The following is a 25,052-nucleotide window of genomic DNA, read 5'->3' as shown; positions in this document are numbered from 1 at the left end:
GCCAACCGAGAACCTGGGCGGGTGCACGCGGCGGGTAAGAGCCCAGGACACACAGGGGCTCCTGCCTATTGGCCCCCTGGCCATTCCTTGCTTCCCTGACTCCCATCCAAAGCGTGTTTTTAAAACGTGTCTTTTGAAAATCTGGACGATTAGTGACAACCTCATGGAAAATAAACTAACAGTGACTATTGTTTCTAGAACATTTATGACGCACCCAGTTGACAGGGAGGGCTTCACTCAGATTAGCTTTTTCTCCTCTTGAGGTAGGCGCCGTTGTTATCCCCGTTTCATAGAACAGAACACTGAGGCCCAGAGAAGTTGTCCCTTGGGGCCTAGACCATGCCTAGTAACGGGGCACTGCCTCCTACCCCGGGCGGGCCCCACCTCTCCCTCCACGGGGGCCATGCCCCGGGCATGGGCCCTGCTCCCAAGCACAGCCCCAGCGCCGCCCCCCAGCCTGCCACAGCTGAGCCTCGTACCCGGGGGTCGATGACCAGGTAGGTGCGGATGTTCATCTCCTTCAGGTAGGGGTCCCGCTGCTGCCCGTGCCCGTCCTCCACCTCATACGCCTTGTCCAGGTGGTTCAGCGTCGCCTCTGTGATGTGCACCCGGCTGGGGGAGACGAGAGTCAGACAGCAGCAGGGCCCAGCGAGGGCAGACACCCACCCGGGGGTGCAGAGCAGGCAGGGCTGAGCAGGCCGGACCCTGGGCGGGCTCCCCCCACCTTCAGGTCGCTGATTCCCTCTCTGACCCCATGCTGATACCCCACCACCGCAGCCCAGAGTCAGCCCCAGACCTGTGACCCCACCGCCATCCAGCTGAGCCTCACCCAGGGACTCCAGCTGCCTCCATCCTGTTGGCCAGGGACACGTCATGGGACCACACATCATACTGCCACTTGCGCAGCCCGATGACGCCGCACAGCACGTTCCCCGAGTGTATGCCCACACGCATGCTGATGTCCACGCCTGTGGCCTCCCGCACCTGCCTGGGGCAGAGGCCCGTCAGCCCACCCCAGCCAGGGCTGCTGGGGGGCCCTGAACCCTAGAACAGGCTCAAGGTCCCTGGTAGGGGGTGTGGCACGGGGTGGGGGCAAAGCAAGGGTGCGGGGAGCGTATGGGAACAGGGCAGGCCCAGCTCACAGAAGAGAACGTTCTCAGCCTGAGGGGGCTGCCTCCTTGCAAGGGGATGAGCCCCCCATGTCTAGGAGTGTGCAAATGGATGTGGCCGCCCCAAGCTCAAAGGCTGTTGAAAGGAGGAGGAATTCCAACTGTCACTGGTCACGGTGGCTCCTGCTGGAGGCCCTAACACACTATCACTGGGTGTTACCCCTGCCTGGCAGCCCCAGCTGGAGTCTGCAGAGGAATCCAGACACTGCCCCAAACCCAGGAGAAACAAGGAACGTGGGGCCAGCCCTGGGGGGCCTTACACACCCCCATCTCTGGGAACCGGGAGTACTGGGGGTTGCCAGCACCACTTAGTACAAGGAGCCCCAACTTCAGAGTTCCCTGGGGCCCAAGTCACCCCCAACACGAGCAGGCCTCCGGGTCCCTTTGATAAGTGCGTGAGGGCCTGGGCAGCAGCCAGTGCCACGTGTCCGCCAACGGGCTAGGGATGGACCGAGCCTGCCGGGGTCAAAGCCAGTGGGAGCAGAGGGCCCCGCACAACCTCCACATGCTCCAGGGAGGGAAGGAAGCCCCAGGGCTGTGGCACCAGCCCGAGGTCACACAGGCGGTGACGCAGAGCCAGCCTGTGACCTGGACCGACTCCCTGACCGGGTTTTTTTCTGGTGAGACTTCAGGAGGACAAGCCGGAGCTGGGTTTGCGCGGAAGCTGTGCGCTGCCCGGCAGCCCAGCCGCGCCCGGCTCTGCCCCGAACGCTGGGCCGTTTGGCCAAGCCCGCCTGGCCCTCCGCCACCCGCTTGACCACCACCACAGACCACGGCTGCTCGGGCTCCAGAGAGCCTTGTGGGGAGCTGGGATGTTGGTGGCAAGGAGCCGCAGGAGGCTGAGGGCTAGTCCCCCAACTCTAGGGTCTTCACAGGGCGAACAGGAAGCAGACGGAGGCCTGGAGCCCAACCCTGCGTCTGCCAGCTCCCCTGCTGCTGCGAAGGCTCAGCCTCCGGAGAAACGGAGCCCAGCTGCCCGCCCTCATGGCCCTCAGCTCTGAGACTCTCTGGAACTCGGAGTCCCAGTGGGCCCAGAGGGAGGGATGCAAACACACTGCTGAGTGGTCCAGGTAAGCCTCCTGCGCCCCTGGAGCCTCACTTTCCTCATATGCAAAGCAGGGACAGTGCATTCCCCAGCATGCCTTGGGGAGCAGAAGGGGCCCGCCGTGGGAACAGGCCCCAGTGCCCCAGGCTTGTGCATGGTACCTACTTAATGGCCTCACACATGTCCAGCCCCATCTTCACACAGTTGCGGGCGTGGCTGGGCAGGGACACGGGCAAGCCTGACACGCAATAGTAGCAGTCGCCCAGGATCTTGATCCGCATGCATTCATTGGCCTGCAGGGCAAGGGGAGGCCTGGTCAGCAGATGGCCCAGGGGCCAGGGAGCAGGCATGCTGGCCACCTCCCCACACCCTCCAGAGTCAGCCAGGCTCTCTTCTGGCCAGGGCCTTTCTCCTGGGGCACCAGCCACCAGCAGCTGCCTCTGGGCCCGGCAAAAGGACGGGGAACACGGGGGGTCTGCAGGAGGAACCCCAAGCAGGTGTCAGGGATAAAAGCAAGTGTTACCAAGGGCGGCCACCTGAGGGCCTCTAGGGAGGCGCTACCTTCGTTTCATTCATCTATGCAATGTCTGAGCATCTACGGAGTGCCCTGCCCTGCCCCAGACACTGGGACACAGCAGTGAGCAAAACAGAAAACAATCCCTGCAGCCAGTGGCAGAGCTGGACACTAAGCTACATAAATAAAATCTGCAGACACCCATGATAAGTGCTATGGAGAAAAATGAGGAATGGGAAGGAAGAGGAAGTTCCCAGGAGGCCAGGAAAGGCCTCCCAGTGAAGGTAACATTCAAGCAAAGTCCTAAAGGAACTGAGGGAGCAAGCCATGCCAGGATCTGGAGGAAGAGCATCTGGGCAGAAGGAAGCAGCACGTGCAAAAGCCCGGAGGCCAGGAAAGGCCTCCCAGTGAAGGTAACATTCAAGCAAAGTCCTAAAGGAACTGAGGGAGCAAGCCATGCCAGGATCTGGAGGAAGAGCATCTGGGCAGAAGGACGCAGCATGTGCAAAGGCCCTGAGGCCAGAAGGGTGTTTGAGACACAGCACAGCAGTCAGTGTGGGTGAAGTGGAGAGAGCAGGAGGGATGAAAACAGAGGTAGCAGGTGCCATAAGCTATGGGGTCAGCAGGTGTCAAGGTGACCCAAGAGATGACTCTGCTGCTAGGGATACAGGGTTTGGGGAGTGGGGGAAAGATGGGAGTGGGGAGAGAGGGTGGGGTCACGTAAAAAAAATGCCCCTGGAGGGGAAGGGGAGGCCCAGGTAGGCTGTCTGAGGTTCCATCTGAGGTGGTGCTGCAGCTACTCGACCCCCATAAGCCCTTAGCAAAGGTGGCCATACATATCAAGGCCTTGAGGGTGGGGTTTTAGGGAACAGGAAGGAGAAGCTGCCTACTGGGCTCCAGTGAAGCCTTGCCCCAGCTCCCTCCTGCCTTTTCCCAGAGGGCTGGCCCCTAGAACCAGGGTACCCTCTGTCTCCAGATCCAGTGCCCACTCCCTGGCATGCCCACCAGGCCTGTGGGTGGCCACCCAGTGCCAATGACCAGGCCAGGCCCCACGCCTCCCTCGAGGTCCCCTACCCGCCAGGCCTTTGTGAGCAGTCCCCTTCCTAAGCCCTCCTGCAATGACCCATCTGAGTGTGTGCCAGCTGCTTCCCGGTGTGCTCCGTCTGGTACGTGCTGAGTTCTGAATGGCCTAACGGAGGTGGGTGAGGACAGCGCTTTCCTAGAAAGCAGCAGAAGCTTGGCGAGGGCTGGGACACCCAGGCACAGGCTCAGGGCACCGCTGCCCTTATCTCATCTCCTCCAGAGCCAGGCGCAGGATAACAGTCTGGATCCAGCCCCGCTGTCAGGGATTTACAGGAGGCCACGTTCCCCAGGCTGCTCTGCCCCGCGCCTTTGAGACTTACACACTGGAGGAGTTGTGTGAGTGTGTTGGGACAGAAAATGCCTGAGCCCAGACGCAATGCGGACACCTCTGAGAGGAGGCCCTGGCTCTCGCCAGGAGGTTACAGTTCTGGAATCTGATTGCTGATAGGAGAAAAGGCTGGGACCAGCTCTGCCTGCTGTGTCTGCCCAGGGACTGGACACTCTGGCCTGAAGACTGGCACCTGCCATAGCCTCCCTCTTCTCATCTATAAAATGAGGCTGCCTCCTGGGCCTGCCATGGAGAGCGGACTGTGTCCAAAAGGGCAAGGGCAGGTCCTTGGCTTTGTGGCAGGGGAAGAGCCAGCTGTGGCTTTGCGTAGTGAGGATGGAGCCTGGGCCCACATGAGGCCCAACCTCTAGGAACCTCCACCAGAGAAATCACGAAGGAAGGAAGCTCCTAAAGGAAGGCTCCCGGCTAAACAGACCCTCAGAGTCACACAGTCCACAGTACCCAGGGGGGACAGCTCTCCAGAGCACCCCTGGCCAGTGGTGTCCAACTGTAATTTGGTTACCTCCTGTGACGGGAAGCTCATCTCCTGAGGTGGAGCCTGCTCCTGGTGAGGTAGTCCCTCCCAAGATTGAGTGCGAGGCCAGAACTTGTTCCCGTCAAGTTCTAAACCATCGATTCTCTGCACATGGAGTCACCCGGGAGGCTCTGAAAAACTCTCATGGGTGCGGGCATGGGTACTGGGGTTTTACTTAAGCTTTTCATGTGATTCAAACACGCAGCCAGGATGGAGAGCCACTGCCCTAAATCTTACACTTGGGTCTCTACTCAGTGGCTACCACTTCCAGGAAGCCTTCCTGACCACCTGGGGCTGGGCTAAATGAGCACCCCCAAGTCCTGCCCCCTGTACTCCTCTCTTCCAACCACATAGCACGTAGCCCGGGAGCAACTTGAGGGCAGCCCAGGGCTGCTACTCAGCAGGTTCCCGGACCAGGTGGTAAATTAATGAATAACTGAGGCTCCTCCCCAGCCCCCTACACACACCCCTGGAGCTGGGTGTTGCTTGTGAAGACAAAACAGTGAGATCTCAGCTCAGCCCTCTTTGGTCTCCAGACCCCTCCTGCCTTGGCCGAACCCTGGAGGCTCTCCCTGCCCAATGCCCTCCCTGCTTGCCACCTGCTATGCTCCCCAGGGTCCTGAGGTCAAATCCCGCTCCTCAACTCAGCCCTCAAGTCCTTGAATGTCTGACCCTGTGACCATGTTCCCCGCCAACACACTCTGTCCCACTCACACTGAGCCACTTTCATTGCATGGACACACAGAGCTTTCTTTCTTCTCTAGGTTTTTGCATATGCTGTTCCCTCTGCCCATAACACTGTTCCCTTTCCTCTTCAGTTTCTTTTTAGGTTTCTCAAACTTTAATGTGCAGACTATTCACCCTGCGATCTTGTCAAGAGGCAGATTCTGGGCGAGGCCTGGCATCCCACAGTCCTCCCATGCTCCCAGGGGAAGCTGAGGCTGCTGACCTTGCGTAGTGAGGATGGAGCCGTCTCCTCCTCCAGGCAGCCTTCTGGAGTCCCCCTCTAAGCTCCTGAAGCCCAGTGCATTCCCCAGTGTGCACTGACAGTCTCCCCAGAGGCCTCACACTCTGGGGGACAGGATCCTGGCTCAACATCCACTTTGACCATGGGGCACTTGAAAGCTTTGCTGACTGAATACTAAAATTCAGCCCAGGCCTCCCCACACCCATCTCAGCACAGCGCTGGACACAGGACACGCTGTGGATGCGGTGGGAAGGGCTCCTGACTTTACCATCAGCGGAGGGGAGGCAGCACAGGTCAGTGGGCTCACCTTGGCGATCTGGTCGAACTTTCCGAAGAGCTCGTTCAGCACCACCACCAGCTCTTTTGGGGAGCAGTCGCTGGCCAGCTGCGTGAAGCCCACGATGTCAGCATAGAGGATGCTGGGGGTAGGGGGGGCCAGCAGGAGGGTCAGGGCCAAGAGCCCCTGAGCATCTGCCAGCCCTGCACCCAATCACCCCTGCGAGCCCTCTGCCGCCAGGGATTGGGAGAGAAACCCCCCGCCATAAGGATGAATTAAAGTTCCAGAGGCTTCACATCAAAGCAAAATGAAACAAGCCCCAGTTTGCAGGGGCCCTCGGGCACCCCCACCCCTTTAGAGCCTCACCACAGATGCCTGAACGGAGCCCTTACAGGTGGGTTCTCGGGCACCTGGGAACTTCTCCCCTTCCCTATACCTGGATTTCACCTCTGCGCAGACTTCAGCGCTAAAGCCCTGGTAAGATGTGACTGCACGCTCCCTCCAGCTGAGCTCCACACCCAGCGCTTTCACACATCTAGTCCTCACGCTGCCCTTGTAGGAACCCCATTCTACAGACGAGCAAACTGAGTCCCAGGGAGGTTAAGACTTGCTGGGAAGCCAGAGCTGCATTTTGCGCCAGATCTCCCCGCTCCTGAGTCTACAGTTCTGGACCGTCCACAACCCAGAGGCAGCAGGCCAGTGTCGGGGGTAACGCTGAGCCTGCAGGCGGAGGACCAGGGTGGAGCTCACAGCGCCCACATCTGTGCTTGCTCAGGTCAGCGCCGCTGAGTAAGACTCTGCAGCCCCTTCAAATCAGTCAAAGATGGTGTCAGGACTGGGGGGGTCCCTGGCGGTCACCTGGGTGGGGCTTCATCTCCTTTTGGGGGGCCTGTGCCCCTTTGAGAATCATCTGAAAAGACCCCTTTCTTCCCAACAGTCACGTTCGTGCGCAGTTTCACAATTTTAGGGGGCAGTGGATCTCCCCCAATACTAATCTAATCTGCCCCCACCCCCTGGGGGAACAAGTGGGAGACTGAGGCCCAGGGAGGCGCCTGGATTTACCTCTCCCCAGTCCCCGTGCGGGCTGGGACCTGGGCCTACAGGTAGGAGGGCAGCGGGCCACCTGCCGGGGCCGCCCTGGGAGACACTGTGCATACGGGCCCGGCCAGCCACCCACCTGACGTTCTGGTGCCGCTTGACGTAGAGGCTGTGGAAGTTGTTGTCAGGCAGGTAGCGGCGGTCCCCGCGCTCCTTGAGCCGCTCGATGATGGCCAGCTTCATGCCCATGGAGATGTGGGCAGGCAGCACGGACAGCAGCAGGTTCTCCTGGCACGTGGGGCACAGGCAGGGCGGCGTCAGGCCCCGGGTCTCCATCCTCTCTGCCCTCCTGCCCCTCTGCCCACCACGTGCCCCATTGCTGCTGGCCTACACCCTGCGACCAACCCGGCAGGCACACACCCTCCCGTGTCCCCAGCAGCCCCCGGGATGACACCAGCACAGGTGTCTGGCCAGGTGCCCCAGGCGCCTCACCGTGCCGTTCAGTGAGCACATCCTCAGAGAAAGGATGCAGGGCGTGGGGCCCGGGGGACAGCCGGGGGGCCGGGCAGGGCCAGGCGGGTCCCACCTGCTGGCGCTTCTCGATGCGCAGCTTACGGCGGATCTGAATGCACTTCACAGTGTAGGTGAAGAGGTCTCGGGAGGCATCCTGCATCTGGTGCTTGTGGAAGGCGCCCGTGAGGTTCCCGCACAGGAAGACCACAGCGTTGGCCAGCAGCTGCGGGCGGGCCGTGGCGGGCTCAGCATCAGGCCTGGCCCGTGCCCCAGGACACCGACCCCCTTGCTGGGCTGGTGACGGCACCCCCTCCCCGATCCCTGGCCTCCCAACCCACTCGGGCTGCAGCCTCCCTGGGGTGGGCAGGCAGGGAAACAGGTTCAGACTCACTGGTCTCCTAGACTCACTGGTCTCCTAGTAGGTCACTGTGACCCCAGGACCAGGACTCAGGCCTGTCTCAGCATCCGCCAGACACTCCCTGGTGCAGAAGGGCTCAGGCCCCAGAGACCAGAGCAGCCAGCCGCTTCCAGGGCGGCAGGAGCACAGCCCCTCACAGAGCCCGGAGCCCAGAGGGAGAGCCAAGGACAGCCACGGAAGGCACAGGGCCAGGCTGGCTGCCCAGAGCTCTGGCCCCCACCTCCCAGACCAGACACCAGGCCTGCTCAGGAGGAAAACACATCTGCACGTCACCACTAATGGTTCATAATCACTCAACGCAAAGGACACCAGACGCGGCGTCCGACCCTGTGCAGATGCGGCTCTGGGCTGAACGAGCGAAACCTCGGGAACAGGGCCTCACCCAGCAGTGGTGCGCTGGACCCAGGAAGGAGGCCCGAGGGTCAGGGCTCGAGGGAGGGGCTGAGCCTCCGGGGTACCCCAGGCCAGCAAAGAAAAGGCTTCAGGGCAGGGCACCTGCCGACCTGGACGAAGCCCGGCCTCGAGGCCACCCGTCGGCAAACACCTCTGTCTCCCAGGCCTCCAACTCACCCGCCCCAGCCTTGGCTGCCCTCGGCCCAAACCAAAGCCCCACCCAAGGCCTTAGCCGGCCCTGCGCGCCCAGACCCACACGCCCCTCACCTGCAGCCCTACCCGGACGCTGGGCGTGGTGAAGGCCCCCATCAGAGCGCCGAGCACCAGGAGGTGGGAGGTGCTGGAGACGACCCCGGCCACGACGGCACCCCGCGTGCTGAAGGGCAGCAGTGTGTACACCACGAAGACCACGAACAGGAAGAAGGGCACCTGCACACAGAGGCGTCGTGAGCGCGGCCACCACGCCGCCCCTGCCCGGGGCCCAGCTGGGGTCACTCCGCAGCCCCGGCTCGCAGGGATGGCCCTGGAAGCCTGAACTCTGAGGCTACGCCCCCCTCCCCGCGCCCTCGGCCCTCAGGTCGGCCCCTTCCCCACCCTGTGTGGCGAGAGGCAGCGACAGACACAGGATAGAAGGAGAAAACGACGCCCAGCCAGCATCATCCCCTACAAGCTGATTTACCACCTGGGGCTGAGGCTGCGCCTCCGCCGCCCTCGTGACCCAGCGAGCTCTCGCCTGGTGCCCACTGCCCACGGCCCTCCCTCCGCAGGAATGGTAACTACTGCCACCCCCAGCAGCCCAGCTCACCGGCCCCGCCCATGCTCTGAGCTGGCCCCTGCTGCTCCCCACCCCCCCCACCCCGCCCAACCCGCCCGCTCCCACCCCTGCTGGGAACGGCACCCTCCCCCGAGCTTCCCACCTGCATGGCTTGCCCGAGCCTCACCCCACCCCAGTCACAGGACCCAGCCCCAGTGGTCAGAGCCGCCCCCCTCCCCGGTGACAATGACCGTCCAGGGCTGGGCCCATGCCCCAGGCCAGCCAGCGCAGCTCAAGCTGGTTGAGAAACGGCCGTCTCTTTCAGCTGGCCTGGGTAGGCTGATGGACGGGCAGCCCGGAGGTGCCGCAGGCACCTCTGTCCCGAGCTGGGGGTGGCCTGACAGGGAATGAAAGAGCACAGAGGCAAGCAGAGCCGGGAGAACTTGGGACCCGGCCTCCCTGCTGAAGCCGCAGACCAAGTCCTGGGCCCCTCCCGGCACGTGAGCCACTTTGTGCCTTTGTGCCTCTTTGAGCTGGAGATGTGTCATTTCCAGAAAGAGCGCAGCCAGACATTCAGTGGACACTCTTCTCCCACCTCACCCCCATCTCATCAGCACAGGGCTAGAGAACAAGACCAGCCCAGGGCCCATCTCAGTCACAGAACCACAGCCCGGAGAGAGGGAGGGCCCGTGGCTGGCACACCCAATGCGGCCGGTCTCCAGAAGGGATCTGATGCCCAGAGTGCACAGCTGGCTGGCAGCCCCCAGCCCCCAGGGGCGCCAGGGTCCCCTGCCCTGTTACCTGCTCCCAGTCACAGGCCTCCTTCATCCATGAGTCAAACACCAGCACGTAGCCCAGCGTCACAAGGCAGGCCCAGATGAGTAGCGCCGAGGCCCTGAGCCACCGGCGGACGAGGCACTCAACATACACGAGCGCGTAGAGAGCCACAAACACAGCAAGCGTGAAGAACGCCGTCCCCAGGACAGCCTGGTGTCTGGAGGGGTCCTGGGGGGAGGGGGCGGGGGGAGAACACACACAGAAATGCGGTAGCTTTCCCCAGCAGGGTGCCACCTCCTCCAGAAAGCCTGCCAGGTTAGCCTGTCCAGCCTGCCCTAAGCAAGGTCACTGGCTGCTTCCTCCACGTGGGTGGTGGCCATCCTCCCTCTAAACATCAAGTTCTTTCTTACCTCAGGCTTTGTGCTATTGCCTCTGCTAGGGGTGCCTTCACCACCACCTTTCCCCAGTCACCTGTGGGGCCCAGCCCTATGACGTTCTCACTCCCCACCCCTCCCCCTCAGGCGTCCCCCGGGGTCCCCAGCAGCTCTGTGCACACCTGCAGGGCACAGGTACAAGAGCACAGGAGCAAAGCTGTGCAAAGCCTCCTGGGGGAGAGGCCAGTGCTCCTAACTCATAAAGAATGAATGGATGTTTATGAGGAAATACGACCAAAGGCATCCCAGACAGGGGAAGAGCGGAAGGAAAGGTACAGAAGTGTGGCACTGTGGGGAGAAGGTAACAGGCAAGACGTTCACAGGTGGACAGCACCTGGTTTCCCCCAGAGGCCCGTAAGCTCCATGAGCACAGAGACTAATCTGGGGCCAGCACCCAGTGGGTGCTCAGTAACTATGTGCCGGATGACAAAACAAAGGCCCTGGGATTTACATCCACAGAGATACAGGCAGCACCGGCAGAGCACCTACTGGGTGCTGGCCACCTTACACATATCACCCTGTTAACAGCCTGTAGTCTCTGATGTCTTCTTCTAGAACTTTACTGTCCCATACAGCCACCACTAGCCACATGTGGCTATTCAAAATTAAATTTCCAACAATTAAAGATAAAATTGAAAATTCAGTTCCTCAGTCATACTAGCCACATTTCAAGGGCTCAACAGCCACGCAGAGGTAATGGCTAGAGCAGGACGAGGCCTAAGGCAGAGATAATATCAGTGGTGCCTGCTGTCTTAAGAAGGATTCTGAGACACACACCCCCCCACCCCGGCCGGCTCCGTGAGAAAGAGTGCTGGGATTGATGCATGATGTCTGCCACGGTACTGGAAGTGGGAGCGGTGATACACAGGCCTTCAGTAAAATCAAAGTCCATTGTGGAGAAAAGTGAGGGTAATTTATTTGGCCAAATTAATGTAACATCTAAAACCACCCCAGACTTAAAAATTAAAATAAAAAATGTGTCTTCCTCCAGCCTAAATATGCTCTGTAGCACTTTACAGATGCAGAAACTCAGGCTTTAAGAAGGTAATGACTTGCCCAAGGCCTCACAAGTACAAAGCATCAGAGCTGAGACCTGGAGCCCAGGGAAGCCCCCAACGCCCACGGGCTGCCCCCACTCACCCCGTAGCTGAAGGCGATGATGATGAGGACGGCGCAGGCAGTGATGGCCACCAACAGGAGTGTGAGTAGCAGCGGCCCATGCTGGCTGGTGAGGCGGTACTTCTCGTAGAGCGTGTCGTGGTTGGGGCCCTCCTCGCCCTCGTTGAGGAAGTAGCGCCCCTTGGCCGGCATCCTCCACCTCTGGCACACCCGCCCAGCAGTCCACGCAGGAAACCCCGCAGCCTGGGGAGCATCTGTCTGCCGACACCCACCCCTGTGCGCCTAGGCCTCTGGTTTCTCCGAGCCTGGCAGGCGGAGCTGGGCAGGAGTCCCCTCAGCCAGCAGCTCCATGGACACACGGGACCTGCACTGCTCCAGCCGCCAGGCCTCGCTCACTGCAGAGCCCGCATCTGCTTTTGCCTCCAGGCCCGAATGAACAGACACGCAGGGTCCTCAGCTCTGCAGAGACACAAAGCAGACCAAGATTTGACCTGGACTGGGAAGGCTGGCATTGGGCGAGAGCAAGGCCAGGCCTCATAGCCCCAGGTCTGATTTATCAACCTTAACCAAACCTAACTTTTAGGTCTTTAAAGCTTGGCCCACCCCAAGGTCATAAAGCTGGTCTCCTGTGTTTCCGAGAACTGCGCGGTCTGATGCAGCAGCCACTAGCCACATGTGACTATCAAAAATTTAATTTAAGTTTATTAAAAGTGAAATTAAAAGTTCAGTCCCATATAGAGGCTACGTGGAGAAGACAAATGGTGGCAGGAGGCGGCCAAATCTACGACGTGGGCTAGTCAACAACAGTGGTACCCAGGAGAGATCCTGGAGGGCTTGTTAAAACACAAATCACTGGGCTGCATCCCCAGTGTCAGTAGGACTGGAAGGGGCCTGAGAAGAAACGTGCATTTCTCACATGTTCCCAGAAGCTGCTGAAGCTGCTGGTCCACACTTTGCAAACTACTGGCCTACAGGACAAATAACCCACTATTAACCAGTCAGTACCATGAGAGAGAGTGGGGGTGTTACAGAATAAAATAAATCTAAAAGGCTTACGAACCCAATGTGATATAATGGACTTTACCTGGATTTTGATTTTTAAAAGCTGCAACTACAGAAAAAATGTTGAAACGGCTGGTGAAATCTAAATGTGAACTGAAGGTGGGATTAAGTTAATAAATGACAATTTTTTTGAGTATAGTAATAGCTTGATGATTACATTTAAAACATTTTGAAAGTTAAAAAAAAAAAAAAGTCAGCCCCTCAGCCACACCAGTCACATTTCAAGCGCTCAACAGCCACACACAGCTAGCGTTTATTACACTGGGCAGCACAGAGATAGAGCCCTTCCATTATCCAGAAACTTCTACTGGAAGGCACTGCTCTAGAAGTTTGAACAGTTTACTTTCACATGTAGGTCTCCGATCCATGTCAAGGAACTCTTGTGTATGGTGTGAGGCAGGGACCAAGCTTCTTTTTTCTGAATGGATATCTAATTACCCCACCAGCCTTTCGTGGAACCGCCATCCTTCCTTCAAGAGTTTTAGTGGACGCACCTCTGTCCTAAGTCAGGTGGCCATGCATGTGAAGTCTGTTCGCAGGCTTTCTTCTGTTCCAATGGTTCTTGTGCAAAGACCTCACTCACTCGATTACTGGAACTTCTCAGTGAGTCTTGTGTCTCAGACACTAACGCCAGCTTCACTCAGAGCATACCCTTTGCATTCATGTTATGTTAAGCTTCCACGTAAGACTGAATTTTTCTAAAAGGGCCCACTGACAAGAATTTAAGAACCTTGCAAGCTCCGCTTCATAGATAAGGAAACTGCACCTCAGAGAAGAACACGGTGGACCCTTTATGACAAAGTTGAGAGCGGACCCCAGGCTTGCAATGCTTAGCCCAGAGGGGCTCCCTCTTTCTCCAGCACCATTCATTTATTTGCCCATTTGTTTATTCCCAAACAGCTCGTTAACCACGCCTAGGGCACACCAAGCCCATTATATCTCCTGTGTGTCAGGCTAGCTCTCTCTCCCCCTAGGGCTCCCAGTCTCCAGGGAGAGAAAGTTACCAAAAAAATGTGCAATCCCTAGATGCAGCGACTGGGGCTTGGGGTGGCTGACATATTCCCAGCAGGAAGCTTGTGTCAAGGGAGCAGCCCTGGACCAGGAGTCCAGGCCCCCAACATCCTCCAGGCCTGCATCAGCGATAGGAACCAGGACAGGGCAGGGGGCAGGGAGGTGGTAAGACATGGGAAGGCTCAGGGCAGTCACAAAGGGTGCAAATGGCCACTGGTGGAAGCTGTGAAGGAAAGTTGGTCCAGAGCCCCCAAAGGCAAAATAGCAGGGCACCCAGAATCCCAGAGTCTGAGTGAAGTCCCCCAGTGAGTGCCAACTGCCTTGAGTAACCTGGGGCCACCTTGGATCGGGAGTCACCTGCGGCACTAGTCCACCTGGGAGCTCCTGTTCCTCAAACCCCAGGAACAAAATGGAAAAACCACATATTTGGTGGGGGAGGAAGGGGCTGTCTGCCTGGAGTCCTGGCCCCTCTGCTCCTTCTGGGCCCAGGCAGGTGTCTACAAGCCTCGGCAACTACCTGTTTAACCAAGGCAACCCTGAGGGGGTTGGGCCAGGACCGCCAAAGTGTGCAAAGTGTTTGGACAAAAGCTACAAATCTGATTTCTACGTGAAATACTGATTTCCAACTGTTGCCAGCTGATTTCTAAAATGTGCTTGGTGCCAACAGCCAAAACGTGGAAACACCTGAATGTCCATCAACGGAGGGATGGATGAAGAAGATGTGGTGCATATGTACAATGGAATACTACTCAGCCATAAAAAAGGATGAAATAATGTCATCTGCAGCAACATGGATGCAACTAGAGATTACCATGCTAAGTGAAGTAAGTCAGAAAGACAAAGACAAATACCAAATGATATCACTTATATGTGGAATCTAAAACATGGCACAAATGAACGTATCTACAAAACAGAAACAGACTCAGAGACATAGAGATCAGACTTGTAGCTGCCGGGGGAGAGGGGAGGGAGAGGGATGCACTGGAGTTTGGGCTTGGTAGATGCAAACTATTACATTTAGAAGGGATAAACAACAAGGTCCTACCGTATAGCACGGGGAACTATATCCAATCTCCTGGGATAAACCTAATGGAAAAGAACATAAATATATGTGTAACCGACTCACTTTGCTGCACAGCAGAGATCTGCACAGCACTGTAAATCAACATTACTTCAATTTTAAAAATTTATAAAATTTGCATAGCGCAGCCCACTAGTTTGCCACCTCTAAAGCTATACTCACCAGTCTTTGTTCCACAAGAGGCATTTTTTGAGTACTAACCATATATGCCCAGCCCTGTGCTAAAGGGGTCACGAAACAAGGTAAGGTCCCTGCCCTGAGAAGCTCCCACTCCAGGGCACGTGTAAAACAGCTGCCATGCTGTCACGCCAGGTGCCTGCACATCCACCTCCACTCTCGCCTTCATAACCTGCTAAGGCCAAGGTGTTACAGCCATTTCCCAGATGCAAAACTGAACCCGGAGAGGGAGCGTGCCTTGCCTAAGATTACACAGCTGGAGCTGGCTGGTAGAAGGGCTGGGATTCAAACCTGAGTCTGCCAGCTTCCAAACCAAACCAGGGCTCCTTGGCCCAGCCTCACTGTCTTACTGAAATGAGAAAGGCTTCCCCATGGAGCTCCTTCCAGAAGCAGCAGGTCCCAGTGACTGAACCAGTTGTCAGAAGTATACACAACACTGCCTGTCCCTCCGGCCTGGTGCAAACACCAGTGCACCGGGACTGCCAGGCTGAGAAACCCCAAACTCCAAGGGGCCAAGGCAACTCCCCAGAGCTGCTCCATCCCCCAGGCAAAGCCCCCAGAGCAGAGCTGTGGGTGGCCAGGACATGCACAAGTGTGCACGTGTGTGCACGCATGCACGCATGCGCGCGCGCGCGCGCGCACACACACACACACACACACACACACACACACACACCATGGAACCTTTGACCCCCAGATGCCAACCTGCCCTTCCAGGCACACAAAGCCGGGCTGAGCCAGGCATGGAGAGAGAGGGATTAGTTGGAAGATTCCGAGAGTCTTGGGAACTCAGGCCTGGTAAACACTCCTCTTGGGGATCTAATTAGGCCACTTCCTGGGCAACGGCAGGCGGGAGAGGAGGCAGACAACGGGCAATACTGGGCACGGAGACTAGGCCCCCCAGGGACCCCGTCCAGCTCCGGCAGAACGAGGCAGGGCTGGGAGGAAGGGCCGCACTTCTCCCTCCTGCAGACAACCCAGCACCGAGAGGCACCTGCACAGGCCAGCTCCTCTCCAGGAGGAGACCCAGAGGCCCCTCTGTCAGGGCAGGTTTCAAGGCCCCTCTGTCCAATCTCCAGTTCTTCTGCCAGCTGCCAACTCAGCTGATAACTGGGAGGGCCCCATGAGGCCCTGGATGAGCCCCTCTGCCAGGTCTCCAGCAAGTGTTGCCACAAGCTCAGCTCGCAGGCCTCGGCGATGGGAAGCTCAGCCCCTCTTGGGCCAGTCTTCTCCAGCACTGGGCGCTGCTCGGGCTGTAAGTCCGACCTGAGGTCAAGCCAGGCCCTGCCTCCCCGTCACTCCCTCACCCACACCCCGTGGGTCCTCTGTGAACTCCAAAGACACCAAGAGCAGAGACATCGAGGCCCTTTTACCTGGAGAGGCTGGGTTCCCAGGGCTCCCTCACCGTCACCCACACCTCACAATAACTCTGGCAGGGGAGCAGTCCCATCTCACGGAGGAGGGGGACCCCAAGGGTCCAGTTGGGAGGGTGTTTCCCGCTTCTGCTGGACACGGTCCTCTCCCCCTCTCTCAGCCCTGGTTCAGGGGCCACATGACCCAGGTCTGGCTCATCAGCGCAGTCTCTCCCAAGCCGCAGTGACTGGTTTCAAGATGCACATGTGACCAAAACCATGTCAGTGACATTACTCTTTGGGACATTTGCTGGCCCACGAGGAAAAGATGTTCTCTTTGCCCGCGGCCTGGAGCCGCTGGCACCACCTGAGCCACCACAGTAGACAGCCCACCTGAGAAGGAAGCCCACACGGAGAACTGATGAGAGACAGAGCCCTGAACATACCCGCTGGGGCCCCCAGATCCAGCTCTGTCTGAGGCTCAGGCAACCCCCAGATATTTCCTCCAAGGGATAATCAATACCCTCCCAGCTGAAGCCAGGGGAGCTTCCGGCACTTGCAACCGCGTCCCAAGGCCCATGTTGGGCCTCCTGCCCAGTTCGCTGTGTCCAGAAAGCCCTCGTGGCCCCTTGATGAGTCCAAGTCGGGAGAAGTTAGTGCAAAGGTGAGAGCGGGCCCCTGCAGACGCAGCCAGTCCTGGCTAAGACCTCCTCTGGAGGGACGCCGGCCAGCGAGGGGAACCCTTCACCATCCCCACCCCAGCTCATACCTCTGTCACCCTGTCCCAAACTAAGCAGGGCAGCAGGGGGCCCAAGGCTGCGGGAGGAATTAGGGAGCGGAGGGATGTACTTAGGTAGAAACTGATACCGGCGGAATCAATCTCTTCCCCCAAGCGATCCTGGTGGACTCAGTTCCCCGCAGCCGCAGGGCCTGTGACTGAGCAGGACAGACCATCACAAAAGCTACTGACTGCTTGCTGTGTACCCAGCACTGAAGTCTCTCTAAATCTGCACCCCTGCCCTGTAGGTGAGACTGCTGTGTCTGTTTTATGGATGTGGGAGCTGAGGCAAAGAGAGATTCAGTTACTTGCCTGAGGTCACAAAGCTAGTAAAAGAGAGCTGAGATTTGAATACAGGTCACTCAGGGTCCTGCCCGTCACCCTCCCAATGCTGACATTCAAAGAGCCCATAACATCTCAAAATGTCAGCCCCTTTCTGCCCTCCCCCTTCAAGGCCCCAGACAGAGGGTGGGGGGCAAAGTGGACTCCATCAAGGTACCTCCCTCTGCCTTCCAGGGGCAAGATGAGGCAGCCATGCCAGGGAGCCTCCTCGAAGCCAGCAAGATCCAGGAGGGCCTCTTCCTCCAGGAAGCCCTCTGAACTACCCCATACACACCGTCTTCTCCCTTCCCTGCAACAAGACAGGACTGGGGTCTTCTTGCCAAATACTGACAGGCGGGGTCCAGGTTCCTCAGCTAGAAGAGCTGCTGGAGATAGGGCGCTGGAACCTCGAATTATGACTGCAGGACGGGGCCCTCAGGGGTGCTCAGGAAATCCTTCCCCAGCGGAACTGGCTGCTCTGGCAGCACCCCCAGCCCTACCACACCCCTGGGGGAGCTCTAGCCCACCCCAGCTTTCACAGACACAGACAGGATACCCACTTCCTCACCCAAGCAATACTGGCAGGAACCCAGCCTGGCTTCCTCTGGCCCTGCCCTGGCAGGCCCCAGAGCTGTACAGGGCCTGGTGGCCCCAGAAAGGGGAAGTGGGGCCTCGGGGTGTGAAGCGGGGCAGGCAGGCAGGCCTGAGGAGAGGAGAGGACCCACTCAAGCCCCTCAGGCCGGACCCTGTACCCACGCCCTGCCCAGGTGACCGTACTGCTGCAGCCAGGAACCCACCAGCACTGTCTTGCCCCCTAGGCCAGCCCAGTGCCTGGTGGGCTGGGTCACTGGCAGACATTCTGTTTGCTGAGGGCCTCATGTTAATGCCACCTCCCTCAGGAGATCCAGAGCTCTGTGAAGGAGAGCCACCAGCCCCGGCCTGGCACCTAGGGGCACCCAGAAAACCTCATGGGACTAAGGGCCTCCCCAAGCCTTAGCTCGTGCCGAGGCCTAACCTCCCTCCCCACACCATTCTCTCCTGGACATCTGCGCCCCTCGGGAGGCCTTCTGAGACGTCTATCAAACATCCCCGCACCTGCCTCACCAAATTGCGGTGGGATTTACGTCTGTGTCCTGCAGCGAGGCCCCGGCAGAGGCTTGTGGGGTGACAGATGGATGAGCCAACCAACTCGAGTCCTGAGTCAGGCAGAAAGGTGCAGAGAGCAGGCAGGGCAGCTTTGGTGAGGGGGCTGGGGGGCGGGCATTAGGGCGGAAGATGATGAAAACAGACAAAACAGTCTCCCCCAGAACCGGAAGTACCTGCTGCATCACACCTTTCCGCAGGTGAGCTGTACCTGGAGGGAGGAGGCCTGGGTTCAAATTCCAGCTCTGCTACCCTTGGCCATAGGAGTGGGCCTCAGTTTTCTCATCAGTAAACTGAGGTGCTGATACCCAAGTTCGGGGGAGAGCGAGGCACAGGTCCCACGGCCAACAGGCCAAGTTTGTGAGGACAAAATAGCAAATGCACCCAGAAGGACGGCTCAATTCCTAGAGCTGAGGAAGCCCAACCATGAGGTCCAAACAGGAGAGACAGAGGTGCACAGGGGGCAGAGCCCCTAACAACCCTCCACTTTATCTCCCCACCTCCTGGCGACAGTCTGCAAAGCCACGAGGCAGGAGCAGAAGCCGAAGCCCCCAGTAGCATATGCCCCCAGGCAGCCCTGCTCCCCAAGAACTCCCAGGCTGACTCTACCCCAGCCTCTAGGGACCACAAGCTGTCACTCAGTCTTGGGGTCTAGAGACCTGTGTTCCAGTCCCAGCTCTGCCACTGACGTGTTCTGTGACCCCTACCTGATCCGGGCCTCGGTTTTCCCTCTGCCAAAGGAGATGGTTATGTCAAACCTGTGAGGCCCAGCTCTGGGCTGGGCTAGGAACGGAGGTTAAATCATAAAACAAAGAGAACTGAGGAAAAGCTGAAAAGCCTGCGTGTTGCCATCTGGCCCCAGAGGGCTCATTCCAGGGGTGGGGTAGGGAATTGTTCTTTGCTCCTGAAATCCTCCCTTCCACTCTTCCTCTGGATTAGGCATTACCCTAGTCAATCTCTCCTCTAAAACACAAATACCTTGTCACCCCTCCCCCACAAGGCTCCAGCCGCCAAGGATAATAAATCCAGTTTGCCATCTCCTGTGCCAACTCTAATGATGGTTAGTAATTGCCTAGAAGAGTTCATCTATTCATTCACGCATCTTGACAGAGTCACACGTTCACTCCTTCAGCAGACGTGCACTAACACCTTCTATGTGTCAAGAGGAAACTCAGCTCCAGGCACAAGTTTTCAGAAGGCAGAGACCTTGGTGCCCCCTTCTCCCAGGTGTCTGCAAATGGCTCTGCACACAGGAGGTGTTCAGGCAACAATGTTTACTAACTGACCAACTAAACAACCAGGTTCCCATATTGGAAAGAACAGCTATATCTTCCCCCAACTCTTGCCTGAAATTCCACCATTAGTTATTCATTCCTTTAAGCACTATCTTCACTAGGCTCCCCCTTTAGAATGAAAACTTTCATGCCCATGTTTCATTCCTGATCCCTTTCCCCTCGATAACAAAGAACAGAAAGGGGAAGTCTAGCTGGCCTTCAGGGACCTTATGTGGTGCGACTTCTGCCCAAGATGGCAGAACACTGGGCTTCCCATGGCCCACCCAGACAGTGGTTCTGCTGGTGACAGAAGATTTAACCCAGAGTAGCCACTGTCCTGGAAAGAGCAAGAAAGATTTAGGTTTAAGTCTTAACTTCTGCACTGCTAAGTTGCCTATTTAAAAAGTCAGCAGAGCCCAGAGGAGGGAGAGAAAGCTGGAGGCATAATTTATACCAGGATGATTTCCAAAGAGCAAGAAACCATGAAAGAATTCTCATATAATGCTGTAGTGAGTAAGTCCTTTCTAACCTGACACAAAACCTAAAAGCCACAATGAAAAGACTGATACATTCGATTACAATTAAAAATTCTTTTTCTACATAGTAAAAACTATCAAAAGCAAAATCAAAAGATGAGCAAGAGATTATGGAGACATTTGCAATTTTTATCTCCCTAAAGAGCTAATCTCCCTAATATGTAAAGAGTTCCTACAAATCAAAAAGAACAATAACCCAGTAGAAAAATGGGAGAAGAGGATGAACAGAAAGTTCACAGAAAGACAATACAAATCTCTTAAATATTTGGAAAGAAGCTGACCTCACCCATAACAAGAGAAATGCAAATTAAAACTACTATGGAAAACCATTTCTACCTACCCAATTGGCAAAGATCAGAGCATTTCATAAATCTGTGTTGGCTAGGCCGGGGGGAGGGGGGAAACAGACACTCACACTCACCCCTGGCGGGCGTGTGATTCAGCACAACGTCTGGGGCAGGCAGTTTCATCTTATCTAACAGACTCACTAATACACACACACACCTTTTGACCTAGCAAACCTACATCAAGTAATTTATCCTATAAACACTTTCACATGTGTGAAATTTGACATATGTACAAAATTATTCATTGCAGCACTATCTGTAACTGCAAAACACTGAAAACAATATGTGTATCAGTCTGGGGAAGATAAATCATAATACATTCTTACAGTGGAATACAATGCAGCTATCAAAAAGATGCAGCAGCCTGAACCATACTGTGGAAGGGCATCCTGTGAAAAATCCACATGGCGAAGGTCACGCCTAGAATGGATTAGGACTGAACCAGGACACAGAAACACCAAAACTGCTGCTTTGTCAGAGTGAACGAATCTTACTCCTCCTCATTTTCAGTTTCTATTTCTATTGTTATAATGTAGCTTATGCAATTTTTTTAAAGTTTTCAGTAGAAAAAACAAGATCGACCATATACATAGTGCCTATCTTTAACAACACTGTATTGTATACTTAAAATTTTTTCAAGAGACTTCCCTGGGCGCAGTGGTTGAGAATCCGCCTGCCAACGCAGGGGACACGGGTTCAATCCCTGGTCCGGGAAGATCCCACATGCTGCAGTGCAACTAAGCCCGTGCGCCACAACTACTGAGCCTGCACGCTAGAGCCTGAGAGCCACAACTACTGAAGCCCACGTGCCACAACTACTGAAGCCTGCGCGCCTAGAGCCTGTGCTCTGCAACAAGAGAAGCCACTGCGATGAAAAGCCCACTCACCGCAACCAAGAGTAGCCCCAGCTCGCCGCAACTAGAGAAAGCCCGCATGCAGCAACAAAAACCCAATGCAACCAAAACTAAAGAAAAATATATTTAAAAAAAATTTTTTCAAGACGGTAAATTTTATGTGTTCTTATTTTAAAAATAATAATGATAAACTAAAAGGGGGGAGGAAAATTTAGGCTGTGAGGGACAGGTTTATGGCATGGGTTGTGGTGATGGTTTCACGGGTGTATACTTATCGCCACACTTATGAAGTTGTATACAATAAAAATGCACAGCTTTTTGTATGTCACTCATACCTCAATAAAGGGTTTTTTAAATAAATACATAAAGTAAAAAATAACGACCCTAATAGAAAAACCCAAAGGGCAATATAAAGCGACTGATCATTGAAGTGACGCTCTAAGTTTATTAACATGGAAAGATGTGTTCCTGGCATGTTTGTTGGGGTGTGTGTGTGTGTGTGTGTGTGTGTGTGTGTGTGTGTACATATATAAATATGTATCTGGGGACTTCCCTGGTGGCACAGTGGTTAAGAATCCAACTGCCAATGCAGGGGACACGAGTTCGAGCCCTGGTCCGGGAAGATCCCACATGCCGCAGAGCAACTAAGCCTGTAGGCCACAACTACTGAGCCTGCGCTCTAGTGCCCGCGTGCCTAGAGCCCGTGCTCTGCAACAAGAGAAGCCACCGCAATGGGACGCCCGCGCACCTCAAGTAGCCCCCGCTCGCCACAGCTAGAGAAAGTCCGCGCACAGCAACAAAGACCCACCGCAGCCAAAAATAAATAAATAATCTTTTTAAAAAAATTTATAAAATATGTATGTGAACACACAAAAAATAAATAGAGCCTATAAACGAAAGAAGAAGAAAAGGAAAACGAGCCCCAGGTCCATCAGGTCTAAGACGCATGACCCTGAAAAAGTTACTTATCCTCCTTGAGCCGCACTTTCCTCACTTGAAAGAAAGGGAGAATAACGTTCAGACCACCCAGGGCTTTGAGGGGATTCAGTGGAGGGGATGCAAGCAGAGCACGGTGGCGGGGGGCGGGGAGGGGGCTGCACCTGGCACAACACGCCAGGTCAAGACGACAAGTACTACCAAGTTGGCAGAAAGGGCCTCAAGGGCTGTGGGCGGGCCCAGAACCTGCCCCTTCCCCTTCAGCCCACTCTGTCATGAGCCTCAGCACCGAGGTCAAGGCACCCCGGCCCCCTCCCTGCCCTGGAAGTGGCCTCGCCTCTGGGGTGGATACAGCAGCGTCAGCACCTTGGGACTGCTTTCTGGGGTACAAGCAGCATCAGCATCGCGTGGGCTCACACGCCCACACAGAGCCTAGCTGGACCTCAAGGGAGCAGCTGTCCACTTTCCTCAAGGAAAGCGGGAAGGTGGGCCTGAGCCAGAGAGAGCTTCCAGGCAGCACGGGGTCCTCACCCCAAGGCCTCTAGGGTTGTGGAGAGGAGAGGAGAGGAAACACAACGCCCGGCCCTCCAGACACACTCTGCACACCCTGAACCCAACTGGGAGACAGAGGGCAGGAAACCCGACGGGAGGCGCCCCTGCCATCAGCCTCCAAGCACCTGCAGGGAAGAGGCAAGGTCCTTGCATCCAGACCCCCAGGGCAGGTTAGGGGTGCTCTCCCTCTGTTTCCAGCCAGGGGAACCAACTCTGGGATCCTAAGCTCCTCGTCCAAAGCCTCCTGGCTGGGATTCAAACTCAGAGCTGCCCACTCCAAGGCCCAGACTCCTTCCTAACACTGCGTCTGCATTTCCTGAGGTGTGCCCTGCCCAACAGCAGGGCCATGAAAAGCCACACGCACGCCAGTTTCTGGTCACAGGCAGTGCTGGGCTTCCCATTCTCTTCCTCCTTCTCTAAAGATACCCTGTGCACATTAGCAAATTCAAGGTTCTGAGAAGTCCTGCAGGAAAGCAAGCTGCTGAATTAATGAACACAGCTAAGCATTTCCCAGTCTTTTTGGCTCACGAGGCCCTTTTTGCATTAAATCTCTAAGGGATCCTCTTGGGGAAATGCTGACTTTGGCATCTCCAAGACTCGGCTCAGGGATCCTCCCCCAAGAAGACTCCCTGGGCAACTGTGGCCCACAGAGGCCACGATCTGCCCCTTTTCTGAGAGCCTGGGAGCTCCCTCAAGCTGGGCCCCGACTCCCCCGCCTCCACCTTCCCCTGGGCTGGGCTGCGTGGGCGCACAGGGACCAGCCCTGACCTTGGCCTTCAGGGTAGCATTCCGGGAAGACTGGAGGAGGCCCTGCCCTAGGGCAGTTTTCAACTGGGGAAGCAATCTGCCCTGGGGAAGAGAAAGTGGGAAAAGGCACTGAATACCAACCAGGAAAGACCCTCCTGTTGTACTTCCTGCCTCTCCCGCACAGGGCTGCGAAGCGCCCCCTGCCTCAGTCTCCCCACCTGCCATAAGCAAAGCAGCACGGGGGACAGAGACCTAAGGTCCGGCCCCGCTCCGCTCCGCCTCTCGCCCTCTCTGGGCCTGATTCCCCCCGGGGCAGGGAAGGCCCCCAGGGTGTGCGAGGTCCCTTCTCACTGAGACTACCAGAGAAGCTAGCCACAGAGAGGGCAGCGGGAAAGGCACGTGGAGAGGCACCTCCACGCAGAGCTCAGCCGGCCCTGTTGGGGCCGTGGCCTCCCCAGCACCCGTGAGGCATCACTGTCTATCTAGTCTGGCTCCCAAAGCCAGTGCCTCCCCAAGAGGTCCTCCCTCGGACTCCCGCCACACCAGCCACCAAGAGGGCCCGGCCCTAACCCAAGATGCTAAGACCCCCCTTCCCCAAGGCTTCCTGGGGACTGTGCGAGGTCAAAGGGGCACATGGGGGACAGGGGCGGAAGGGCTACCTGGTAAAGCCCAGCCCAGAGCCCGGAAGAGCCCTTCTGCAGGGGAAGCAGCCCCAGCTGACCTCCCCTGCACCCCTAAAAGCCCGGCTTCCGGAACCACAAACACAGGGGCTCGGGAGCCCTCCCCACGGCTGTGCTTGGGCTCCCCTTCCTTCCAGCCTCCGCCGGGCACAGGAAGTCGCCGTGATGGAGGCGCAGTCTCCGGCAGCCACATGCCCCCCAAACCCAAGCCTCCCCTGGGATTTTCCACCAGGGCTCCCCACGCCTGTCCGCGACCCCAAAGACAACGAGCCCCGTCCTGCTCACCGCCAGCCAACCAACTCCTCCAGGGCTTCCTGAGACCTTCTTCTCGGCTGTGTGATTTGACTTATTTCGGTTCCCCAAACAAGCCCCACCCTTTTGTCTCCAGGCTCAGACAGTCTAAAAGCACTGCCTACCTCCCCACCCCCAAACCCCCTCTGCCTGGCAAACTCCTACCGGCCCTTGAGAGCCAGGCTGAGCTGCCACCTCCTCCAGGAGGGCTGCCCAGCCTTGACTCAGTGCCTGCACTTCCCACCACAGAACAGGGCCCCTGGCCTGTCACTGCCCAATCACGTGATGCCTCTACCAAGGCCGATGTCTGGCCACGCGCCGCCCTGCTTTCAGGACCCAACAGTGCCTGGCACATAGCGGACACTCAAACCCCAAGTTCACGAACTGAGTCAAATACAGCCCGCCCTGAACTGCAGGGTCCGGCCCCCAACCCTGGGGTCCCTAGTCCCATCCGCTTGAGCTTTGGCACGTCACCTGCCTCTCAGGCCTCGATTTCTCACCTGAGCGATGGGGACGAAAACACTCCCCCACTCCCCGGCCTGTTCT

General features: G+C 57.0%; 1 protein-coding gene across 1 annotated transcript in view; it reads right to left on the bottom strand.

Annotated features, from left to right (window-relative positions):
* ADCY7 (adenylate cyclase 7) overlaps positions 1 to 24,585 on the bottom strand; it is a 40,971-nt gene extending 16,386 nt beyond the window's left edge. The window contains exons 1-11 of the mRNA XM_060000937.1: positions 24,501 to 24,585; positions 14,483 to 14,523; positions 11,386 to 11,823; positions 9,836 to 10,039; positions 8,548 to 8,709; positions 7,543 to 7,692; positions 7,096 to 7,244; positions 5,949 to 6,060; positions 2,380 to 2,507; positions 830 to 988; positions 480 to 612 (exon numbers count right to left, since the gene is read on the bottom strand). Coding sequence (XP_059856920.1) covers positions 480 to 612; positions 830 to 988; positions 2,380 to 2,507; positions 5,949 to 6,060; positions 7,096 to 7,244; positions 7,543 to 7,692; positions 8,548 to 8,709; positions 9,836 to 10,039; positions 11,386 to 11,556 — 1,368 coding nt within the window. The 5' untranslated portion in view covers positions 11,557 to 11,823; positions 14,483 to 14,523; positions 24,501 to 24,585. The remainder of the gene's footprint in view (positions 1 to 479; positions 613 to 829; positions 989 to 2,379; positions 2,508 to 5,948; positions 6,061 to 7,095; positions 7,245 to 7,542; positions 7,693 to 8,547; positions 8,710 to 9,835; positions 10,040 to 11,385; positions 11,824 to 14,482; positions 14,524 to 24,500) is intronic.
* Between the last annotated feature and the right edge of the window lie 467 nt (positions 24,586 to 25,052).

The sequence above is a fragment of the Delphinus delphis genome, chromosome 20, assembly GCF_949987515.2.
Source record: "Delphinus delphis chromosome 20, mDelDel1.2, whole genome shotgun sequence".
Taxonomy (NCBI): Eukaryota; Metazoa; Chordata; class Mammalia; order Artiodactyla; family Delphinidae; genus Delphinus; species Delphinus delphis.
This window is presented reverse-complemented; position numbering and strand designations above follow the sequence as displayed.